This window comes from Vipera ursinii (genome assembly GCF_947247035.1).
Source record: "Vipera ursinii genome assembly, chromosome: 5".
NCBI classification, from domain to species: Eukaryota; Metazoa; Chordata; class Lepidosauria; order Squamata; family Viperidae; genus Vipera; species Vipera ursinii.
The window spans coordinates 31,644,568-31,669,755 of NC_139518.1; the positions used below are offsets into that span (position 1 = coordinate 31,644,568).

The following is a 25,188-nucleotide window of genomic DNA, read 5'->3' on the forward strand; positions in this document are numbered from 1 at the left end:
TCAATTACGAGGGTATTTTTAGTCATTGCTGGAAGAAACAAGGTTACTACCAAAAGAAACAAAACAGGTTTTTAGGAGGTGATGTTATTTGCTAATCAACATGCCACACACTGGCAGTGGTTAAGGCACTAGGCTAGAAATTGGGAGACTGTGAGTTCAAATCCTACCTTAGCCAGCTGGATGACTTTGGGCCAGTCACTGTCCCTCAGGCCAACCACCATACAAGGTTGTTGTTATGGGGAAAATAAGAGATGGAAGGAGTATTAGGGGTGTTCGCTGCCTTGAGTTATTTGTAAAAATAATAAAGATGGTACATTTAAAGATTTTTTTAGATATTCTATAGCTGTAAATTCTAAGTATTTCCAGTTCTGGCACTAATTCTGGCCAGGTGTATGTTATGTACAGCCTGTCTAATGAAAATGAATCAGAAATTTTCCATGTTGTACTCTCATGAAAAAAATAAATGGTCTGGGGAAAAAAGGAAGTTAACAGAAAAAATATTAAGTATCTCTTTTTTATAATCCCATCTTTATTTGTACCTAGCTAACATAATTTATTAGAGGTTTTTTTTAAAAAAATAATAGCATACATCTTTTTAAAAAAATTACAGTAACCCAGTCCTGTACCATTGAGTCCTGCTGCATAGATTGCTTAGTATGTTCATTTCCAGAATAATTACATTTGGGAAAGATAATTCTGTGACTATTTATCATAAAACATTATAAATCTCCCGGCAAGCCTTGCAAGGGAGAATGGACTAACTCAACCTTTGTAACATTTCTGACAGATTTTTTGAGAAATCTCTTGGAGTAAAAATGAAACTCTCCACTAAAAATAATAACAAAAAAATTCTAACCATATATTTGAGGAAAGTCCCTCTACAAATGTAAAATGAAATTCATTTCAAGGTTGGGGTTGTCAGATCTGAAACCATTGCTCATGCAAAGAAATAGTACTAAACCTTGAATGTTAAGAATGATAAACTCTTAGTAATTAGAATACTGTGACTAGGACAGCAGTAAACGACTCAGATACCCTTTTTTTCCCCTCATAAAATACGAACATGACAATTTAAGAAAGAAATCTATGTGGTTTTTTTTAAATTACAGAATATGTTTCTGAAGCTCCATATGAAGCCTGGATGATCAAACTGGTGTGGGTGTATATAATTAACCTTTTAAAGACCAATGTTCTTTCTCACTTTGTTGTATCAAAGCAATTCAAGAAGTGGAAGAATTTTAATAATTTGATTTACTTCGATTTAAAAATAAAATACTTTCATTTCCCTTTACTACTTAAAAGTAATTAAATGTGTTTGTTGTTGTTCAGATGTGTTCCTCTTGTCTAAGAGGAAATATTCCAAAACCTGGGACATCATGGTGAATAACATTGGGTCTGGTCCACTCAGGAAACAAGAGCCACTTGCATTTCTGAAAAGATATTTATTGTTAATAGAGTAATGGCATTTGAAAGCCTGATAAAACAATTCTCCAGATTAGTTTGTGCCTAGCATAATTAAAGCAGATTACCTGGATCTCTTTCTTAGTTTCCTCTTCCCGTGGACTAAGAAGTTTCTTGCAGCAGTCCTGTTTTCCTGCCTGCCAAGACATTCCATCCCAGGGCCAGGCACTGATGTTGAACAGATATTCAAACACTACCTTTTCAATAAAGGCCTGTAGAAATTTGAGAAAAAGAGATTTCAAGAAGATATTGTGACAGGGACTGGATGTGATATACTGTATATATATTTTGCAGATAGATCTTTCTTTTTTCTCTATTGCTTTCTCTTTTTCTTTTTCTCTTTGTCTCTTTTTCTTTCATCGCTATCTCTATACTGCATTTCTAGCTCTCTGAAAAAAATATTTAGAAAAAAGTTTTGTTTATACATTTTTGTTATCTAATAATAATTCATAAAGGTGAATAGTTTATATCCTTCTTTTCACCTTGCAAGAAGGAATTGGTATTTCCATTCTACACATCTACATTCAGCTTTGGCCTTTGTTTCTTTTTCTCCACCCAAGTTAATAGCAAAATTCCTTTTGTCTTCCTGAAGACATACGTAGTCAGTGAGCAAGACAATCTCCCTTTTCGTGTAGCATATCAAAGAATGTGCAATTTTACCTTTTCTTTGGCTATTTCTTTTGAATGCTTTTTAAAGGATCATAATGCCTTTCAGCAATAATAGTATTTTCCTGATGCCTGAAAAAGGTATAATCCAGCTCTTTACTGGGGAAAGTATGGGGTTGACTGCCAAATAGTTTATCCTGACAGAGACAAGGATGAATGCCAAGTTAAACAGAGCAATAGTACTTTTGTTTCTAGCAAACGACTTGAATTTAAAATGTGGCTAAGCATAAGAAAGTAATGGGGATGAATCAGCACATAGCTCATGGAAACAACTAAAATTAAAGTACACCATTTGGCACCAAATTCATTTAGAAGATAATTGCAAATAGTTATTCAGTACCATTAAAAGAAATGTGGATATGTTTCTTAGCATAAAGAGTAGGTTAATACAGCAATGTAATATGATTTATATTACCTGCATATTACTTACCAGGTCCCCTCATCAGGAAATAATCAACTGATAATGAACATTTTGAGCAGCCAAATTCATCTGGTTATATTTTCAGCTTCACCATACCAACCTGTACATAGCAACTGTTGCATGAAGGGACAATGGAAATGGAGCCCCATCTCCAAAAAGTAATTCAAAGGAATAATTGAAGTTGATTCTTTTTTGTGTGTTTTGTCACCTCAGCAGGAGAAACCCAAACTTCTGGAACCTTTGGATTATGAAACAGTAATTGCAGATATTGAGAAGAATGTTGAAAATGATCATCTGAAAGACCTCTTTTTGTTCCCTGAAGATGACTTTTCAGTGAGTGATTGGTGTTTACTAATAAAGCTAAATGGCATCTATAACTTTGCCAAGATGTTCCAGTTTTTATGACTTGCACCATATAAGATAATATTGTGATCAGCTTGGTTTCAGTTTTTTAAAATTCAAGACACCCGGTTTGATGTAAAATAGGGTTGGCCTCTTTTTGGCCAAATAAAACACAATAGTTTCTTGTCTGGTACTTTTGACCTTTAGATTCAAGATTACTGAGGTAGACATGAAACTTGGAAAACTAAGAATCTTTCAAGGTTGATGTTAGTCCATCAGGGTAAGTCAAATCATGAAACAGATTTTAAAAGTTTGGCTGGAATTCACTGTATTGCCATAGGCTATAGTAACATATTCTAGAAAGCCTGACCAAATTTTCCCCTCTCTCCCTCTATACCAGGGGTGTCTAACCTTGGGAACTTTAAGACTTGTAGAAGAATTCCCCAGCCAGCAGGTTGGACACCACTACCCTATACTCAGAAATAAGTCAGTCTTACTTCTCATGCTTCATTCTGTTTCCTGGTTTTAAAGCATAGTGTTGAAACCCTTGTCTCTGCCTCCTGTCTCAAAGGCTATCTCCTTGGCTCTCTAGACAAGAAACCAAGCTAGTGAAAGACATCACATTGTTTCCCTTGGTAACTTAGGGACACCATTTCTTGATTATACTAAGCTTATTTAGGCTTATTTCTCACAAAGATAATAACCACTAAAATTAATGGGTAATAATGGTTCATAGATGCTTTAACATTCTATAACATTCTTCACCTCTCTTTTATTCCAATGGAGATTATGAATGATAAAATCTCATTCATAAACCAAGTATTCTTTCTAAATGTATGAAATGTACACTGATACAGGATATATGCAGATCTCTCTGTTCATAATACAACAGCTAGAGATTATTTTTTTAAAAAAAATGGGCTATTGACATCTCATTTTGACCACATTGTGTTTATTACAAGAAAACCTCATAACAATTGCACATTGTTCTGAAGTAAAGGGCACAGAAGATAAGAGACTATGTTTTTCAGTCATAGCTCCATTATTATGGAATAGTGTCCTGTTAGATATCAGATTAGCCCTGATCAAAACAATACAAAGGGATTAAAATAGTTTAAATATTAAAGCATATTTAATATTTATTGGTTATTGGTTGTTTTAATATTATGGAATACCATTATGGATTTTCAGATATTTTATTAGTTTTTATTGTGGTATTTATGTTAAATATTATTTTGTATATCTTTTACTATGATTCTGTAAGCAACCAGGAATCTGTCTGGATTTGACAACATATATATCTCATAAAAATAAATAAATAAAATTCTTGCACCAACTTGTTCCAGGTGTCCTCTACAAAGTAGCTTAAAATAACATTATTTTATGAACAGGAAACAGTTCTTTATGTTGAGAATACGTCTGCTAAATTCTCAGAAGAAAAGCTTGTTTAAGAGAAGCTTCACAGAAATTTTCGTATTTTAGGTTTTTTTGCAACATTTGAGATTTGCACTTGATATTTGCACATTTTGAGTAATATTGCATAAATCAGGATATTGGAATCTCTTGATATTTGAAAAAATTGCATTTGTTTTGATGTACTTTTATGGATTATGAGTTATTTAAATAAGGACTGAATAATTGCCATATCTAATCTTTTTATTAAAAATTAGACCTTAGCCTCTGTTGATTTTTTTTTTCACTGTGATGCTGCAAGTTTGACAAATTGTTTGCAGCTGGCTTCTCTAACACTTGCAGTTAACACTTTTCTCTTTTGCCAATATTCATCCTGGCATTGGCATTGATAAGAATAATTATGTAAGAAAAAGAACAAGAGAAAACTTTTTCATTGGCTCCTTGTTGGCTTCCAGATTCTACCCCATGTAACAACAGCTTTGCTCCAAATCACCTTTGCAGTGGATACCTAATTATAATGATTCCCGAATACAAGTAATACCAATAAAAGATTTTTTGCATTAAATACAATGTTACATGCTTTTCTCTTTATTGATAATGCAATTATGGGAGCAAAGTAACTTAGCCATTACTTTGACAGTTATCCCCATGATTTTATTTCAGCAGTTTTTCATTGGTAAAAAATAATCTCCATATGAGCAAAAGAAGTCTTTTAGCAATTGGGGAGCTAAACTGATGGTATCAGCTATGTCTCCACCAGCCCATTTTCATATTGGCAAAGGAGGAAAATTATAAAACAAGCATATGGAATCTTCTGCCTTTTCATATTTTGTTACCCTCGAGGAAGTTATTTCTTCTAAGACACATGTTTCCATTTCTTGATTATGTTTGGTATCAGAGCTATGAAAAGGGAAAATATGTGTAATAAGCTTTGCATTCAATGAGTTGGACAAAGCTTGTTTGCAACAATCTCTTGCTTTAATATAAATACATCAACCGTTGGTCTTGCAAAACAAAAATGAAATTATAGTGATGCATGAGGGAAACATAGGACAGAGAACAAACTATGTAATTCACTTTATTATAACAGATGACACAACACTCTGAAATTCTAAAGGTTTTCCAATTTCCTCCCCAAATCAAAGGTAGCATTTTTTCCTGGCAGATCCAAACATTTAAAATAAATAGAATATCCATCTTGCTTACTGAAGATTATAATAATCTCTTTCAAATTGTATGAGTAGGAGGGAAAACATATTTACACATTAACATATGTGTATAAATCTCAATTTTATAGAATTATATAAATAGTTTGTCATAATGAAACTGGTTTGCAGTTCTGCCTCTTGTATCCATTTTGCTGTTAACAATATTTTACTGTTACCATGAATAAATAGTAAGTAGTTCTGTATCACAACTTGAAATTCATGTGTAAAGAAATGTATTTATAGTAATTCCATTACAGATGTATTTATAGTAATTCCATTACAGATTCAACTTTAGCAGGAAGTAAAAAAAAACAGCAGTTGCTTCCAGGGTTATTGAATTTAGTTTTCTATGAAATTTATGTTAAACTGGCAAAACAACCCTTGCATTGACAGTTAAAAAGAAAGCTTCATTTTCCAGCTAAGCTAATTTGAGGTTGGAGGGCTATTAACCCATCCAATTTACTCTGATGAAAACTGAAGCAAAAATTCAGCCTGGTTGTGCTGCTTTTGATAAAAGTTATGAATCTCTGAAATGTATCTTTTCAGAAGCATAATAACAGTCCTGGATGTTCGAGTAGGTTTGTGAGCAGGAATAAAAAGGAATCAATATTACCAAAACCCTCTTATATACAACTGATTATACTGAAATTTTCTTTAAAAATCTCTCAAATATTAATATTCTTAAAATATTTATATCTTGCCATTTTTCAGTGTAAAGGAATTTACTATAATAATGTGGATACTATATATTTCATTAAGGTAATATAAATTAGAAAAAGGTCAAGTTTTCCTATACTATTTTTAAAAAGGCTTTCGTATCAGTGGAAAAACACTCTCTGCCCATGAAATTAGGGTTTGTTTGCACAGGTATCCATGCATTATTGTTGTCTTATTCCTTGACTACTCAGGATTTATTTGAGGTAGTACGCTTCCAAAAGCTGGATTCACAATATTCTGTCTTTCAGGTACATTTTTCCATGTTTTTCCTTTATCAGGAAAAGGCACTTTGTGAGTGTTGCAAAATTCATTCATGGGTTCAAATAATATCCCACCCACCAAAAAAACCCAAATACAGAATTATCTCTTATGTATTATTCCATAGAATATTCATAGAAATGAGATGAAAATTGATGCATGATTGATCTGTGATGATTGAAAATATACTTTGCATGCAAATTCCTATGTAAGCTATCTAATGATGCTGTAATCATTAAGATGTACTCATTCCTTAATTACCCTATTTGACTACCTATGTTATTTATCATTCTTTTATTTGCTCAGATGTGAACTTTTATTCTCTCTTTGTTGACTTCCCATTAGATAGCCACAATTCCCTGGGAAACAAAAACACTGTACTCATCAGTTCCTGAAGAGGCAGAACAAAAGGCAGAATATTTATTTGTTAAAGAGGTAAAGTTATCATTCTGTGCTCTACTTAACCTTGCATATACAATTTTTTTTCATGAGATTTATTTTTAAAAAAAATAATGCTGTGCTACAACTTTCAACACCATGACCAATTTTCTTCTTTTCCGGGTGTTGCTTTTCAGCCTGCAGATATTAGCACTATGTTGTATCTGTTACTTGGCAATTGTTCTGTAGTTCTTCCTAGATGTATATTTGTGTCAGCGCCCTGCTGTTCTTGACTGATCTCAGAAATATAAGCAAAATCAGACTTGCTTGTGTCTTTAGTGTTTGGTTTGTCTTTGAATAAAAAAAAATCTCAGATGATGATAATTACTTTTTGAAATATTTAATTGGATATAATGAATCAATGTCTAAGATTTTTCCCCACAATATTTAATTCTTAATTGGGATTGGCCTTTAATTATTTGAAGAGAGGGATTAGGAAGAATTTGTGGTGGACTGTACTGATCTGGATTCACAGGAGGGAATCTCCAAGTCTGTATCTATTTAGCCAACACTAAGTGATGCTTCAGCACAAAATATTAATTGTACTAGGGTTTTCTTCCCTTTCATATGGTGGGCATAATTGCCAAGATTCAAAATGAAGATATTCTGAGTTTCGTCACTGTTTCTATTATGTTTTTCTAATATTAAAATATTCCATTATTTTAATTATTCCATATATCTTATTCCATATATCTGAAGCTATGGTATGTGTGTCATGTGTCATTTCCTAGGTAAGCTATATTTCCTTATTTTATTTTATTTTATTCTGTCTGTCTCTGCACTAATATATATTATATTTTATTTATTTATATTTCATATTTCTTAACAGATCATCCCCTCCAGATATACAGTGCATATTGTGTGTATGAGTGCATCTATGTGTCTCTGTGTGTAAAATTAATAAAATTATTGGGGGAAAAGGAATTCTCAGAGCTGTAAGTTTAAGTTATTGTCTAGAAATATATGTATGTGACCAGGAAGTCATTAGAAGTACTCTCATTTTTGTGCTTTATTTTTTAAATAATGTTTTGTTTTTATCACAAATCACTACATGATTTGTTATAAAAAGTAGTGCACGAGTTTAATAAATTCATACAGTATGAATTGATATTATCATCACTGGGAAGTATTATCTGAGAAGAAGCCCAAAAGGATTAAAACATTTATTTCTATTTGTTAATTTTTCAGCCCTGCAATGAAGATTGTGTAAAAGCTGCATTAATTTAAAACATATGCACTTTGACTGTTTAGAAAACAAAGCTTTCACTTCAGCTGTTTTTAATTAAGATGTTTGAATCTTTGCAAGCTTATACATTTTTTTTAGTTTCCGTCCTATACTGCATGGGAAAAGGAACTTGAAAACTACAAGACAAATTAAAAGGAGCTCCAAATCTAAATCATTGTCTTATTCTAGTTCTGATTATTGGGGCCGGGTATGTTTTCAAGATTGTGATAATCACCTTTACAACCAACAGGTTTTTTATACTACTAATTCTTATAGAGTAATAAAATAATTAATAAATAAACAATTAACAACAGACAGTAGATTGAGTATTCTTAGAAAATTAATATCATGCATCTTTGATATTTAATTTAATTTTAATTTATTAATATTTCTATACCGCCCTTCTCCCGGAGGACTCAGGGCGGTGTACAGGGCAAGAATAAAACACAGAAATTTACAAAAACTAAAAGATAATTAAATGCATGCCCGATTAAAATACAATTGATACATAGTTAAAAAACCCCAATAAAAATAATAAAAAACCCCACCAATCCCCCCTCAGGACTCCTAATTCAAGATTCCATAATGCAATCTTTTATGTTTGGTTATATATATGATAACTCTATCTTTACGATTGTGGAGCAGATTTCGTTGAGCACTTCCTATCTTCAAGAACTTATTTTGATAACAGTATAAATATAGTCTACCAGGAACAGAGCAGGTGTTCTTTGTAAGTGTGCACTAACAAAGGACAATCATATTTATGTTTGAATAATAAGATGTTTAAATTAATCAAAGATTATTCATAAAGCTAAGAGTTAAATTCATGATTTTAACATCAAGTGAAAATAAAGAATGGCTGTCAGTGAGAGTATTTTACTGTTCTGAATCAACAGGTAGAGCATTTTATGGAATTAAAACAATGGTCTCCAGCAGCACTCAAAAAAAGTGGCTTACATCTGATCATTGCCCTCATGACCATCGCAGCATCCTCATCGTCACATGATCAAAATGTGGGCGCTTGACAATCTATATGCAATATAAATAATACTAACAACAATCATAGTTAATAAATTGACCAGGGGGAAGGATCAATAGTGATCACTATGGAGAACTCTGAGCTAGACTATTACCATTCATGTATTGTTCAAGGCCGGGCATGTTTCAGAAGTTTATAGGCAATAGATTGCTTCCTACGTTTTTTTCTTTTTGAAGCAAAAAGCCTTTTTAGAATGTGCATATCTTAAAACAGTGATCTGACTTAATTCTTTTGAAGTGTCTTCCTGTGAACAGAATTTTGTAATTAAGACCCCCAAATAAGACTTCAATAGAAAGAGCTTCACACATCATGACTTTTGTACATTTGTGGAAGTTGTTTTCCTGGTTTAGCTGAATTCCTGAGTTAGCAAGGGCTGCCTTTGACAAAGTATCCTATTTCTAGCTGTGATCTTCAGAGAAATGAGCAGGACCTTGAAAACTTCAAAAACTGATGCTCAGCATAATAACAAGGCCAGTTCTGGCTTCATTGTCTTTCTTGGAATAGAGATTCATTTCAGAGTAGAACTCGACACATTTTTTTTTATCTGGAAAATATTGCAAACTGGCAAGGTTACAGCTCAACTGAACCTTTCCATGGAGCCAAAAGAGGTGTGAGAGTCATGATGCAATGGTAAATGCTGGAAAAAGGAATTATGATTTCAGTGGCAATTCGGTTAATGGAATTATGCCAGGATATAGTATTTAAATTTTCTTCTTAAACTGTAAGGCACATATTCCACGTATCATCTCCAAGTCTGTATCTATTTAGCCAACACTAAGTGATGCTTCAGCACAAAATATTAATTGTACTAGGGTTTTCTTCCCTTTCATATGGTGGGCATAATTGCCAGGATTCAAAATGAAGATATTCTGAGTTCCGTCACTGTTTCTATTACGTTTTTCTAATATTAAAATATTCCATTATTTTAATTATTCCATATATCTTATTCCATATATCTGAAGCTATGGTATGTGTGTCATGTGTCATTTCCTAGGTAAGCTATATTTCCTTATTTTATTTTATTTTATTCTGTCTACTTTGATTTTCTTCCTTCTATTTCTGAGACAAAATCCCTCTCCCATTTATAATAAAAATAGTCTAAATATTTCTTGTCAAACATTCTGCACCAAGTAGGGCCTTGCAATCTCAGAAAGAAAAGAATGAGTAAGTTCTTGTATGATTGGTATTGAGGCTGTAGTCGTCTCTCTCAGATTCCGAAAAGTAAGGAGATACCTAAGCAAAAAACAGAAGAAGTGCTCTAAAATATCCTGATTATGCAAGCCATGCAAATTAAAGCTGCAATTAAAATAAAATATTTAAACTAAATGGCTTTGCACAAATAGCATATGTTTTTTCCTAATCAAAAAGACTAATGTTGTCAGTGAACCCTTAGAAAAGCTAGAAGTCAGAGAGTAGTAAACTGTAATATTTAGTGAGAGCTTACTTTTAAATTGGTTTTAAAATATATTATTTTTAAGGTAGAGAAGTACACTTTCTGTCTTGGTTCATCATAATATCTCTGTGACGATGGGCAGTTTGGATTAGCTATTGTACTGCCAATCCCTCATCCCTTCTCTTTCTGACTTAAATCTAGTTGTGGGGGAGATACTTCAAATGTTATTGTAGTGAATTCTAATCCTTGAGGTTAACCGCTTGAAAGAGTTAGTGCTATTTACAGTTCTCATTATTGCCATCAGATTTGCCAAATATGAAGAAACAACAGGCTTTCTGATGTTTCCCCACAACAGCCAATGATTGACTCTTTTATTAATTGAATGTCAAAAACTGAATCAATTTGAACGAAATTTTCTTTTCTTTGAGTCTTATATATTAAGTGTTAAATGTTTATTTCCATCTTTAACTCTGGAATTTTCATTGGAACTTGGCTGCTTAATTAGCTTTATATCAAAATCTCCATTTCTCATCAACTGCATTTGTTTAATTTGTCAATTAGACACATTGAAATTATTTCCATAAAAATAATATTTATGATTCTCTGCTGTAGAATTTGTTTTCTGTCTGTATATAATGAATTTATTACACTTATTCTCAAGAACATGCAATGATCTCTCCTTGCCTCATCCTTTGCCCCTGAAAAACTGGTTGCATAAACCCAAGTAGGGGTGTAGTACACAAAAAGAGCAAAAGGAAGGAGAAAGTAAAGAAGGAGCTGCTGCTGTTAGTGATATACCACTATCATCTTCTTAGCTTCTACCTCCAAATCAAACATCCATCAACCATAGGGTCCCCACCAATCTTCTCTTGTCAGGGGGAGAAAATACACATCCCAGCAACTAAGGAGCTGACAGAGATATCATGAAGTATAGAGCTGCTTTTGTTAAGAACTAGAAATAACCATGTGATAGGACTAATTGATCAGAAAACAAAACCCCAAGAACAGACAACACTAGATGGCAGATGATATATTGTTTAGAAATGTCTCATTCTTTGTTGCCAAGATGTCTTCTTTTGGTTCTTTGCAGTCTAGATCTGATAGCCCCATTGTATGACTCCTTCCTCCTAGTCTGCTGCCTGCCCTTTCTTTCATGTGGGCTTGAAGTTTGGTACCTGAGATTTTTCACAATGGGTGGGTGGGTGGGAAGGTATCCAAGAGGTTTTCTTGGATCCTGAAAAGCTCTGGGTATGCTACTGTTCTGTGACTGTTGCAGGAAAATATTTGGAAATAAAATGATATATGGACTTCTAGGCAAAGTAAGGCAAAATAATAGAAATAATATCACACTTATTTTGGATACATGTAATCACATGCTATAAATAGAGCCAAATATGTCATTGTAACATGCTTTTCTTTTTGTATCTCTAACCTGATATCTTAGGACTTATTTGATGCCTTGTTGTTGTTGTTAGCTGCAAAGTCGTGTCCGACCCATCGCGACCCTATGGACAACGTTCCTCCACGCCTTCCTGTCCTCTACCATCTTCTGGAGTCCATTTAAGCTCACACCTACTGCTTCAGTGACTCCATCCAGCCACCTCATTCTCTGTCGTCCCCTTCTTCTCTTGCCCTCAATCTTTCCCAGCATTAGGCTCTTCTCCAGTGAGTCCTTCCTTCTCATTAGGTGGCCAAAGTATTTGAGTTTTAGCTTCAGGATCTGGCCTTCTAAAGAGCAGTCAGGGTTGATCTCCTCTAGGACTGACCGGTTTGATCGCCTTGCAGTCCAAGGGACTCGCAGGAGTCTTCTCCAGCACCATAGCTCAAAGGCCTCAATTCTTTGGCGCTCAGCCTTTCTTATGGTCCAACTTTCACTGCCATACATTGCAACTGGGAAGACCATAGACCACTTTTGTTGGTAGGGTGATGTCTCTGCTTTTTAGTGTGCTGTCTAGATTTGTCATGGCTTTCCTCCCGAGGAACAAGTGTCTTTTAATTTCTTGGCTACAGTCCCCATCTGCAGTGATCTTGGAGCCCAGGAAAATAAAATCTGTCACTACCTCCATTTCTTCCCCATCTATTTGCCAGGAATTGAGAGGGCCGGATGCCATAATCTTGGTTTTTTTAATGTTAAGTTTCAACCCAACTTTTGCACTCTCCTTCTTCACCCGCAACAAGAGGCTCTTTAGTTCTTCTTCACTTTCTCCCATTAGAGTGGTATCATCTGCATATCTTAGGTTATTGATATTTCTTCCGGCAATCTTAATTCCAACTTTTGATTCATCTAGCCCTGCCTTTCTCATGATGTGCTCTTCATATAAGTTAAATAGGTAGGGCAACAATATACAGCCTTGCCAGACTCCTTTCCCAATTTTGAACCAATCAGTGGTTCCGTGTCCAGTTCTAACTGTTGCTTCTTGGCCCGCATATAGGTTTCTCAAGAGACAAATAAGATGGTCTGGTACACCCATCTATTTAAGAACTTGCCACAGTTTGTTATGATCCACACAATCAAAGGCTTTAGCATAGTCAATGAAGCAGAAGTAGATGTTTTTCTGGAACTCTCTAGCTTTCTCCATGATCCAGTGTATGTTGGCAATTTGATCTCTAGTTCCTCTGCCTCTTCGAAATCCTGCCTGTACGTCTGGTAGTTCTCGATCCACATACTGCTGGAGTCTAGCTTGTAGGATTTTAAGCATAACTTTACTAGCATATTTGATGCCTAGAGTAACCCAATTTTGTCTAGAGACTTAAATCTTATGTAGCTGCGGAGGAACACAGCTGTTTTTATATGAAAAGATAATTAGTTTTATTTTCAGTTCTTGAATTGTACTTCCAGTATTTATCTGTAGGATGATGTCCTCTTTTCCTAGTATCTCCTGGTTGATATATGCCATAAAAATACCAAAGACAATTTCAGAACATAACCAAGGGCCTTTTTCAGCTAAGTCTATGATAATGACTCGCATCAACTTTACACTTATTATATTTTATAAATGTTGATAGGTGCAAAGTGGGATGAACAATTTGTTTATTTCTATTTCTAGGATTTGTAGCACTCTGTAGTTCCTAATTAACTGGCAAGAACAGTTTTCCTGAGACATTTTGTGCACATCTAGGGCAGAACAATCCAAGCTCTATGAAATTCTTCATACTTTAATCAAGGCAGTTAATGTTGTTTGAATGTTCTTTTTATTTTGCCTATACAAGCTGTACAATGTCTATGAATGCAATTCCTTCTACTAGTGTGTAAGAACTGATATTTGTACATGCCAATTTTGAATCTGTTTACAAACACTCAAGCAGGCAAGGATATAATTGAGAATTAAATCTATGTTGATTCCCTACTTTTGCATAACTGTGCCATTGTCTCATATATAAGACTAGCAACAGACATATCAGCAAAAGAGAGAGAGGGAGAAAATTGCTTGTTTATTTAATAATGTGCTTTTTGTCTGTCGCCTACTAGAGAATGAATAAAATGTGGGTTCTGTTCTATTCTAAATCCAACTCACTGAATGAGCTTTCTCACAGGCTCAGATAGTAGTACATGTTACTTATAATCAAATGTACATATACTATGTAACCCAAACTTTTGCCAAACTGAGAGAAAAGTGTTCTTGTTTCACCAATCAGCACTGTAAGGACTGGTCCTGCTGCATTTTATTAAACTTGTTCATATGCAATTCACACTGCATTTCTAAGGAAGAAAAGAAATAGCAACAAACTACCGTAATATTGGAATTTCTTACTTTTCATTAGGCACTGACTACTTTTATTTATTTATTTTTAGTTCTTACTTTTAGATGGGCAGCCAAAGCCAAGGACTGCAAATTATCTAAAGCTATTTAAAGTTTCTGACCTTCTGATCAAATTAGAACTTGGTCAGTTTGTACTTGATCGAGCCACATGTATGATTAGAGAACAGTGTACACACTTAGCATACCACAAAATTTGGTCTCTTTGTCATCTAATTATTTAAGTACTGTCGTATTTTTTACATAACTTGCAATAAAAAACATAAAAAATTCTTCTTTAAATGTAAGTTGACAAATGAGCTGGTTGTCATTATCAATATACTATGTTCTCCATAGCATTTAGATACAAAATATGTGACAGATGCTCCAGCTTTCCTGATCATGAGCAAGCCTGCTTTTGGGATTTGCAGTGAGCTACAGATTTATATTTAATTGATGCTTCAGAACACCAACAAGAAATTTTAAGAGGCTCAAAAACCAGTTCATACTCTGGAGCAAAAGAAACTCTGGGGTGATGTAGAACTGAGTAATTTTTATGTGGGAGAAAATATGACAGTTAAATTACAACTGATTGCATTTTAGGCAGAGTACATGTTATAATAAATGGTGTTTTATCATTGCTTTCAGTGGAATGTAAATATTATTTTCAAAAATGATATGTTGTATTAGGTGAAGAAAGACAATATGCTTTTAAAAGTATAAGAAAAAGCTTAGAAGTTTTTTTCATAAAATAAAACTGCGTTATCTATTGCAACCATTAATTATTCTATGCTTGTTTTCTCAAATTTTTATTTGGAAAACCTCTTTAAACTGTGTTTTTCAGTGACCTAATCTCATATGTGCTTCCCAGGATTGAAACACAATTACCTTTTTGAATTGTTTTTATTTTCCCTAATGTTGCCATTCAATTCTTAGGTCAATAAATTGCATTCCAAAATACTTCTGCTAGAGAAAGTTACCTACAGAATGCAACAGTTGCATATTAAGAGTAAATGTACATTTGTAACGTACATACATTCCAACCAAACCTAATTGATTTACCTTCTTAGTCTAATATTTTCTTCTTTATTGTTTTAGGCATGTAAATATTACAGTTCCCAATGGCATATTGTAGTCTACAAATATGAACAGTATTCAGGAGACTTTAGACATCTACCACAGTAAGATGCTCTGTTTTCTTTTTTTTTTTCTTTTGAAATATTAAATTTAAATATAATTGTCTTGGTCACACAGAACAACTGCCTCTAGTCTCCAATAAATTATGCAAACATTTCATGTTATAGTTATCATGTCTTTCTCTTCTAATAAATGTCTTATTATGCTGGAATGAAATAGAATCATATAGCCACTGCCATAAAGAGTTCTTTAAATCTCAGAGAGTACCACAGACCCTAAAATTCAAGTCTGAGTTACAAATATTGGTGCTTTTAAGAGTTTTAGACAGGTGTTTCTTGTTTTCTGTCCCAAAACACCCTCTGAATTATTTCCAAAATGCTACATAAACTATTATGTAGAAGAGGATATTCTGAATTCTATTATTCTCCAGCAACCCACAGCTTTATAAATATTCTTATTAAAACAAAAACTTCACCTGGAAGGTGAAGGCTATTCTTTAAAGCAAATAGTTTTTCAAATGGCAGAAAATATAGGCCTAGGACCAGCATAGACTTGAAAGCATTAAATACTTCCCATTTTTTAAAATATTAATCACACCTTGTCTTGAATTTTGAAAAAGAATAATATTAACTAGAAGTGGGCAGTTGTATTATGGTGGTGGTATAACTGAAACTTGAAACACTGTACTTGGATGATTCAATTGTTTTCATATCTGGAGGCAAGTTGTATTAGCCAATACATTGAGAGAAATATAGATTTGGAGCACTCAGCTATGCTTAGAAGCATATTTTAATAGATAGGAAGCTTCTACTTTTCTAAAAATACATTTATGAGGAAGCAAGCAAATGATGTGGCTCATTTGGAGACAAAAAGTCTGGCATAGATTTTAAAGGCCCAATTCATGCATGATGTTTTATTCTGTAAACTGAGAAGTAAAATCTAAAAAGTATTTAGTTCACTTTGCATTCTATGCCTCAGTCATGTGTTTAGCAACCAGCCTAGGACTTCCATTAATAGCTGACTCCTGAGGTTTTTTTTTAACAAACTGCATTTTTAAAAGAAGAAACAATTCTTCATTCTATTTTTAGCATTAAAGGTGCTTATAATTAAAGCTAAACAAAACTCAGTGTTTCTAATGTTTCTAGTATAATTCAGAAATTCTAGTGAGATGGTCTTTTTGGTATCAGGAATTGGCACTTCTATAATGTATAAAATAATCAATCATAACCCATACTGTCATGCTTTCAAAACATAAGGAAAAGGGCATGTATCATTTTGCACTTTACAAGCAATGTGTTAAAACTATATATTAATTTGCATTTACTAAAATAAAAGTGTGTAATTGAGATCCCAAATTGTTTTGTTCATGATTATTAGCCCACCCTGTGTAATAGTCAACTAAAGGTACATGATTTCAATGGGAATTATTATACGTGTTCTTTGAAATATAGTTTAGTTAAATATTTAATCATATCTTAATTGGTATTCAGTAATACCTCTGGTTGTTATTAAGACAGTCCTCTCCCACAGTCATCAACATTTTCCTAGATGACAAAAGCATATTCTTGTGTATATTCTCCTCTGAATCTGTATGATAGGCAACTGTAAAATGGCTAGATTGCAATATCATTTATTCTTTCAATTTATGATACATCTTTCTATCCCAGCAAGAACTCAGGGTGAAATGAATACAGAATGAATCAAAGTTAAAAGCCTGATGAAAGGCATGTAGTATTACATATGTTGTAAAGGCTAAGAAAGTTGAGAACCAATGCAATTCCCAAATTGAATGCATTCCATAGCCTTAAAAGCAGCTTGGAAAACTCTCTGCCAAATGTCAGAAAGACAAATATGACAGTGAAGGAACCCTCAGATGGGTGTCATCTGCAGATCTTAACAGCTAGATAAGTTCATCATGCAAAAGATAGTTTCTTAGATAATGTACTTTTAAACCATTAGTTTTTCTGTGATAGTTTTTTCCAGGACTCAGTGGCCCAATTTTATAGAGATCTCCCATTTCATAACTGAAGAAAATGTCATGTCATCTCAGTTATCTTCAGTGAATTAGGCATAGACCTATCTATCTATTTGGAGGAAAACATTAGGAAAGTGTTCATTTCTGTTGCAGAATGGATTTGCACTCATAAAAGTAGTATGATGTTTTCTGATTAATGTGGTGGGTTCTGCTTTGCTTTGGGAATTAAAGGTTTAAAAGATTTGCCTTTTTCTGTAAATAACTATTACAATGTATCTTACATTTTCAGTGTAACTGAAAGTCATGAAAGAGCCCATACAGAACGGAGTATGGACTAAGAGGCAATATAAAATGCATCTGGATTCTAATTAAGAATTTATTTTTAACACTTCTGTTAATGTCTCTAGAAACAACTGAGGTGTACTTCAAATATATTGAGATAATAATTTTCTAACTTATTTTGAGTCCTCCTTCTGTATGTTTTATGTTTTATTATATGCCCTAAGCACATATCTAATACTAAGATATGTGATCCACGCCCCACTCAATGCAAGCAATCCCATATAGGATAAAACTAGAGGATCCACTTAAGGATTATCCAGCATTTCTCATGTAGACCAGTTCTATTTTTATGCTGTTATGTTGGGTTATGAAATTAAACTATTATATGCTGTGGCTTGTTGGTTTCACTCTATGTTTTTAATTCTTGTAATCAGTTACAATAGCACTATGGCTTAGGTTTATATATCACTTCATAGTACTTTACAGCACTCTCTAAGTGGTTTACAGAATCAGCATATTGCCCTCGACCATCTGGGTTCTCGTTTTACCAACCTCAGAAGGATGGAAGGCTGAGTCAACCTTGAGCTAGTAGAATCGAAGGAATCAAACTCCTGGTAGTCAGCAGAGTTAGCCTGCAATACTGCATTCTAACCACTGCACCACCACGGCTCCATAGTTTTTTATGTTGTAGGAAAATATATCGGCACATACATTAACAGCACCACTAAAACATTTTCTTCTTTAGGCATGAATACAGACCAGAGAAACTTCCTTCACATTCTTTTGAAATTGATCATGAAGACGTTGACAAAGATGAAGTAAGCATATGACTGTCCACTTTCTCTTTATTATCATAAATGCTTCTAGATCTAGTAGAATAGGTCCAGATCCCCAGTAGTGTCATGTGATGTGGCTTCTTTGTTACAGCTGCTGCCCTTGGAAAATCAAACCACCCAAAACTTGTTGGCTTACCACAAAGATCAGTTTTTCTCCAACACTGGGGCCAGGATATTAATGAAACTCAGGGTGGAGCTATATGATATATGCTTCATGTGGGTTTTTAAAATTTATTTTTGCCCTAAGTTTTTGTTTTTATTGACCCATAGTTCCACTGGTAGATGGATAGCTATATAAATTTGTTGAATAAATAAATAAATTTTCAGGATTTTTTTAAAGGAAACACATTTTCTAAAGAAAATTATATATCTAATGGTTCTGAGAGGTGTTACCATTATTAGAAAGTGCATAGTTATAAAAATTTCAGCAGTATATTCTGAGTTTTTGTCTTGTGGGAAACAAAAAAAAATCAAAGAGGTATTAATGTCTTTCAATCAGGATACAACATCTCACTCATCTTCGAAAGGCGGTGGAGGAGGAGGAGGAACTGGAGTTTTCAAATCTGGCTGGCTTTATAAGGGGAATTTTAATAGCACAGTAAATAATAGCATTACAGTTCGGGTAAGAAAATTACTACTATTTTCTATTGTAAAAGGAGAGCAGTGTTAGTTTCTGTTGGCAAAAAAACGAGAAGCCTAATACCAAACTCATTTTCGTTGTTTAATATGTGTCCTCTGACATAATTCTCATCATCATTTTTTTCTTTGTATTTTTACTTGTTTGCTTAGCTCCAAAATGTAATCAATGAAAAGATGTGTTAGCAGTAAGCATTTGCCTGGGCTGTACCGAATTCAATGGATGGTTCGAAAAAAGCATACGTACTGTTTCAGTGTAAATGACAGTAAAGTGCCCAGTTCTGTTGTCTATCAAAGATTATTGTTCTTCATCATTATTAGTGGTGTTTCATTTTCTACAAATTAAGCATCTTGTCAGAAATAATGTGTGTTATAGCCAATTCTGTTTCCTATTTTCACACAGTCGTTCAAAAAGCGCTATTTTCAACTGACACAATTGTCAGACCACTCGTACATAATGAACTTTTATAAAGATGAGAAGATCTCAAAAGAGCCCAAAGGCTGCATCTTTTTGGATTCTTGTACAGGAGTGGTGCAGGTAAGTCAGCAGTTTTCAGAATATGGATATATTTACTGTATGAGTGTCTTTATTTCCTCTGCATTTTCTCAGCCATTTTTAATTTTAACAGTTCTTTGCTCTTGAAGACTAGAATCTTTACAAATATCCCCTTTCTCCTAAACACATTGTACAATATGCTATATTCAGAACCTCTCATTGCTCATACAGTATACTCCCTGTGCTGATTCCAGTCTTTCATTGTGAAAATCTAATTAGCATTCATACTAGTTAATTTTTCCATATGTACTGTATAAATGAAAAGACTTGCAATTTTGCCACATACCAAAAACAAGCAGTGCTTTTTTTCTAAGCAAATATTCATAAATCAAAATTCTCCTATCTAACAAAATGAAATTCAATGGTGAAAAAAGTAAGGTTCTACATTTAGGCAGGAAAAATCAAATGCACAGGTATAGTATAGGTGGTACCTTGCTCAGTAGTAGTAACTGTGAGAGGGATCTCGGAGTCTTAGTAGACAATCACTTCAATATGAGCCAGCAGTGTGCTGCAGCTGCCAAAAAAGCCAACACAGTGCATTAACAGAGGGATAGAATCAAGATCAAGTGAAGTACTAATACCACTTTACAATGCTTTGGTAAGGCCACACCTGGAATACTGCATCCAGTTTTGGTCACCACGATATAAAAAAAATGTCGAGACTCTAGAAAGGGTACAGAGAAGAGCAACAAAGATGATTGGGGGACTGGAGGCTAAGACATATAGGGAACGGTTGCTGGAATTGGGTATGTGTAGTTTAATGAAGAGAAGGGTGAGGGATGACGTGATAGCAGTGTTCCAATATCTCAGGGGCTGCCACAAAGAAGAGGGAGTCAAGCTATTCTCCAAAGCACCTGAAAGCAGGACAAGAAGCAACGGATGGAAACTAGTCAAGGAGAGAAGCAACCTAGAACTAAGGAGAAACTTCCTGACAGTTAGAACAATTAACCAGTGGAACAACCTGCCTCCAGAAGTGGTAAATGCCCCAACACTGGAAGTTTTTAAGAAGAGACTGGACAGCCATTTGCCTGAAATGGTATAGGGTTTCCTGCCTGAGCAGGGGGTTGGACTAGATAACCTCCAAGGTCCCTTCCAACATTATTATGTTTCAGTCTTTCTGTATTTTTATCTCCTTCCACCTATCCATGCCTGTCATCTAATAGAATGCCCATATTTCCCAGATTGTCTCTGTTCAGAATGTTGAACAATATATTCCAAGATTCATCTTCTTTCATTATCACCATTTTTAAAGTATAGCAACCTATGAATTTTTGCTCCTCTAAGTGGAATTTTGACATATAGAATGGAATAGATCTTAAAATTGCCAGTTTGGCCTTTCTTATGGCTTCTTAAATGTATCGAATGATGCTTTATTTTTGCATGAACAGTTTAATATAGTTCCTTGGTCTTTTAAAAAAGCTTTGCATTTTTTTGTTGAATGTTTGAACTTAACATCAAGTCTGATTCTGCCAGAACGGTAATCCTGCGATAGACTTCAAACACAAGATCTGCTTCACTTTTTCTGAATCCCAATAATTGAAAAGCCCTTTTATACAAAGCAAAGCAAAACAAAAACAAAAACTCTTTTCTCATTATTTTCCTCTTTATTTCAAAAGACCAGCTTTTGTTTCTCCTGTTGCTCTCTGTTAGGGAATAAAACTTGATTTATGTTGAATTATCTATGCCCTTTTGCTGAGTTCTGTTAGCTAATCTAAATAACTTTTTATCACTCCTGTTATCACTCCTGTTTCTTTAAAAGAGCAAGCTCTAGGTAAAATGGCTCAGGCTGATCAAGTGGTTCAGAGATTTTTGAGTTAATTTTGATGTGCATACAGAATCAGTGTGCATAACCATTTCTCATTTCAATTACAAAGAAAAGCTATCCAAATGGCTTTTTAACGCATGCCTAATGAGATTTTCCAGATCATGTTTACATTTTAAAACTGTACCATATTTGCCTTTGCCAAATGGAGAGAAAAGACACAAATATTTCCTGGTCCCATGCAGTGCCTCTGATTCATTACAGTATCTAACTTAGTTATAACTGGTATTCATAGCTTTTAGCCACCTAAAATGTAGTACAGGTTTTATCTAGTTTGCTTATAAAAATGATTTATTCTAACTGCTAAAAAGGATGGAATTTTGTAAGAGTCCAAAGGGCAGTATGTTCAAACACTGTTTTTTTTCTTTCTTCTACAAACAATGCACAATTATTTATTTAGTATTTAATTTTTATACTGCTGAAATTACAACACCCTTAGCAGTACATCCCCTTTATAAATTAAAACCAGCAACCAGCATTTTACATTATACCAAGAAATGTTTTAGAAACTGGTGCCTAGCCTATAATACCTCCATAACCCATTACTGATATCTACTGCCAGTCATCAAACAGGCCAAGAAGTTGAGGATAGCCACACTATAGAATCTCTGAGAATATTTCTAGTATGTTAGTTACATCTTTAGTTTGACAAGATTCTGTCCATTAGGTGTTACTAAATAAAGGCTGGGTTTGGCTCTGACAACATTAAAAGCTATACTCTTGATGGAATCTAGGAATACTCAGCCATTTGATTCCCATCTGTGTTCATGAAAAACAACTGTCCACAGTACACATGGTCAATCTCAAGATCTCTCCTTTCTTCAGAGAGACTTCAGAGGTCCAGATCCAGAATCTGGATGATGTTTTCAGCCACAATGTCACCTCTCTCTTCCAAAGATCTCAGTTCACCATGATATTTACCAGAAGTCAAGGCAAGCAAGATCACCATGTCATATATCTGATCTCTTGGGAGCATGTTTACTTGCCTAAAAATCAGTATTGGAACTGTCAGATAATTGTGATGAAGAAACAGCACCTCTGGCAAGCTTGGAATCAATCTCAGAATAATGTATACTCTCACACCAGCTCCAAAAGGAAAGTTGCTTAATGGTTGTCAAATATGACCAGTTCCAAGAAGGTCATCCTAAGCTTGTAGCCTCTTTCAGACAATACCAATTCCAAAGCAAGGCATTGACCAGTTTGGATGCCCTCTCTCTCACCCAGTCAGGAAAGGCATAGCTTAGGCCACAGGTGACAGAGAAAATGCTCAAGACCATTGTATGTACCTCTTTAAAAATTACATGGCCAAAGGGATCCTGGATAAATTAACAAACCATAGATTCCTCCCATGAAGAGTCAAGACTTTAATGAATTTGAGTGACTTTGTCACTTCTGTAGCTAACTGTCATCAGGCAACCAACAGAATTGCATGCCAGAGGTTTGGAAGATGCCTGACAAAATCCATCTGGAACCTTAAGAAATCTGGGAAAGACTAATTAAATCTGCCCATTTGCCCTGCATACAGCATGCCCCAAATGTCAGTCATTCCTATCTTGACCATACAGATAGCAGCATTTTCTCTGCCACCTTTGGCCTAAGCTATGCCTTTCCTGAGTGGGTGAGAGAGGGCATAAAGGCAGCATCCAAGATGGTCAATGCTTTGCAAAAGGATATGTGTAATGCTCTAAAAAAAAGACCAAATCTGTAAGTCATACCAGAGATAACCAGCCAGGGACATGCCCATATTTCCCATGGAGGCCATGAAGTCCTGAACTTTCCCTAATACAGAGTCATGGAAGTTGATATCATTCAACACCAATAGAAAATGGCATGGTTTTTATCCAGAGTAATCCAAATTTTTGGAAGGGATAGCAAAAATTCATTTTTACAGTATATATCAAAGGGTGGTGTGGTATATCATTTAATTTGGTAGTTTATTATCATTAAGAAAGGTTTGTTTTGCCTTGTTAAGAATTGGATAACATCCATTTTAAAAGCCTTTAGTCTAATAGCTTGACAAAAATCCATCCTTCAGTTTCTCAATTTTTCTTCTCCAGTGAAAGATGCTTTAGTTTTGCTGTCTTCTTTTCAACCTGCTTTATTATTCTTTCAAATTACCTCTATTACCATTTTTGTGCTTCCTTTATAATTAAAAGTAGTTGAAATTGACTTTTATGTTTCTTATTAAATCACTAAATCAACATGTTGACCATATTTAATTAATGAGATCAAATTTTAATTACATTTAAATCAAGCTTAATGTTTTTGTCCAGATCTATTTAATTTTTCTCCAGGCCTAACCCATATCTTGGGGCATTACCCTCCCCCCAGTATTATTCAAAGATCACACCCTTAAAATGTGACCTGCTTCTACTGTTAAATACATGAAATAATTTTTCCTATATTTCTAAATGAACCTGTATCCATAACTGATCTGCATATTATCAGAAGAACCAGATTAAAACAAAAAATTACACAGTATAAAAACTGAAGAAGAGCAATCATTCAAATTAGTGTGTGGCTTAAGGAATGGGTAATTCCATCTCTAATATAAACTGGTCCAAGTCTGGGATAGCTGCTGCAACCTATCTGATGCAGTATTTCTGACATTCTTTTTGTATGCTCTAATGTTGAACTTTAAATTAAATGTGGGAAATAGTTCAGCTCTCTTTTTAAAAATGCATTTGAAAAATTGTCTATTAACGTAGCTGCAGAAGGAAACATTTTGCTAAATATTTGGGAATGCAAAGCTTTTGCACTGCACCTTCCTGTATTTATAATGAACTTTATGAAAATGCTTTTTTTAAAAAAAATGTTGAATCACATTCTGCTGTTGAATTTGAACCATTTCATAAACATGAAAAACACTTCAAAATGGTGTTGATATCATTCAACAGCAATAGAAAATGGCATTGTTTTTATCCAGAGTAATCCAATTTTTTAGAAGTGATAGCAAAAACCCATTTTTATAGCATATATCAAAGGGTAGCATATATATTAATAGCATATCATCCTTGCTTTGGAATACTATTTATCTATTTGTTTATAGACTGACCAAGTCTTGGCTCCTTTCAGTTAGTGTGACTTGTTTCCTTCTCTATAGGTTGATATTAGGTCATTAGATGGGACATTCATTATAATTCCTTTCTTCTTTGAAATTGGAGTGGCAAAGATGAAAAAAAAACCCTTCCCTAAAAAGCATACACATAGTCTTTTTTGCAGAATGAATCTTCCAATAAGCTTGACAGATTTAATTTTATTTTTCCTGTCAAAAAAGTTGACATTTCTTTAAACATTCAGCAGACTTAGAGTAGGTTAAATATGAGGGATAGGCTTTATAGTTTTACAGATACCTTGCAGAATTTATTTGCAGATTTTAATTGTCTTATATTTTATTATAATGGACTTTGTTGATTTAAGTTCTTTTCATGTTTTGCAAGAATCAGATATAAACCATACAGCTAAAATAAAAACTACTTAATAAGTTAGAAACAATGTAGGCACTACTTAGTGTGTGGTTACTTCTATTTTATATATTTAAAAATGAATTATTCATTCAACCATGCAAATGCTACCTAATGCTTTGCCATCAGATGCTGCCTTGCAAGCTGACATTTTTGACTGAT

The 25,188-nt window shown here is 34.0% G+C and overlaps 1 protein-coding gene across 2 annotated transcripts in view; it reads left to right on the forward strand.

The window, feature by feature from the left end:
• The window catches only part of DOCK10 (dedicator of cytokinesis 10), a gene marked incomplete at its 5' end in the record, with an annotated part of 164,768 nt that overhangs the window by 56,892 nt on the left and 82,688 nt on the right, over positions 1 to 25,188 (forward strand). For both annotated transcript variants that reach the window (XM_083364987.1, XM_083364986.1), the window contains 6 exons: positions 2,762 to 2,881; positions 6,832 to 6,921; positions 15,417 to 15,499; positions 18,458 to 18,530; positions 19,048 to 19,170; positions 19,588 to 19,722. In XM_083364987.1, coding sequence (XP_083221113.1) covers positions 2,762 to 2,881; positions 6,832 to 6,921; positions 15,417 to 15,499; positions 18,458 to 18,530; positions 19,048 to 19,170; positions 19,588 to 19,722 — 624 coding nt within the window. The remainder of the gene's footprint in view (positions 1 to 2,761; positions 2,882 to 6,831; positions 6,922 to 15,416; positions 15,500 to 18,457; positions 18,531 to 19,047; positions 19,171 to 19,587; positions 19,723 to 25,188) is intronic.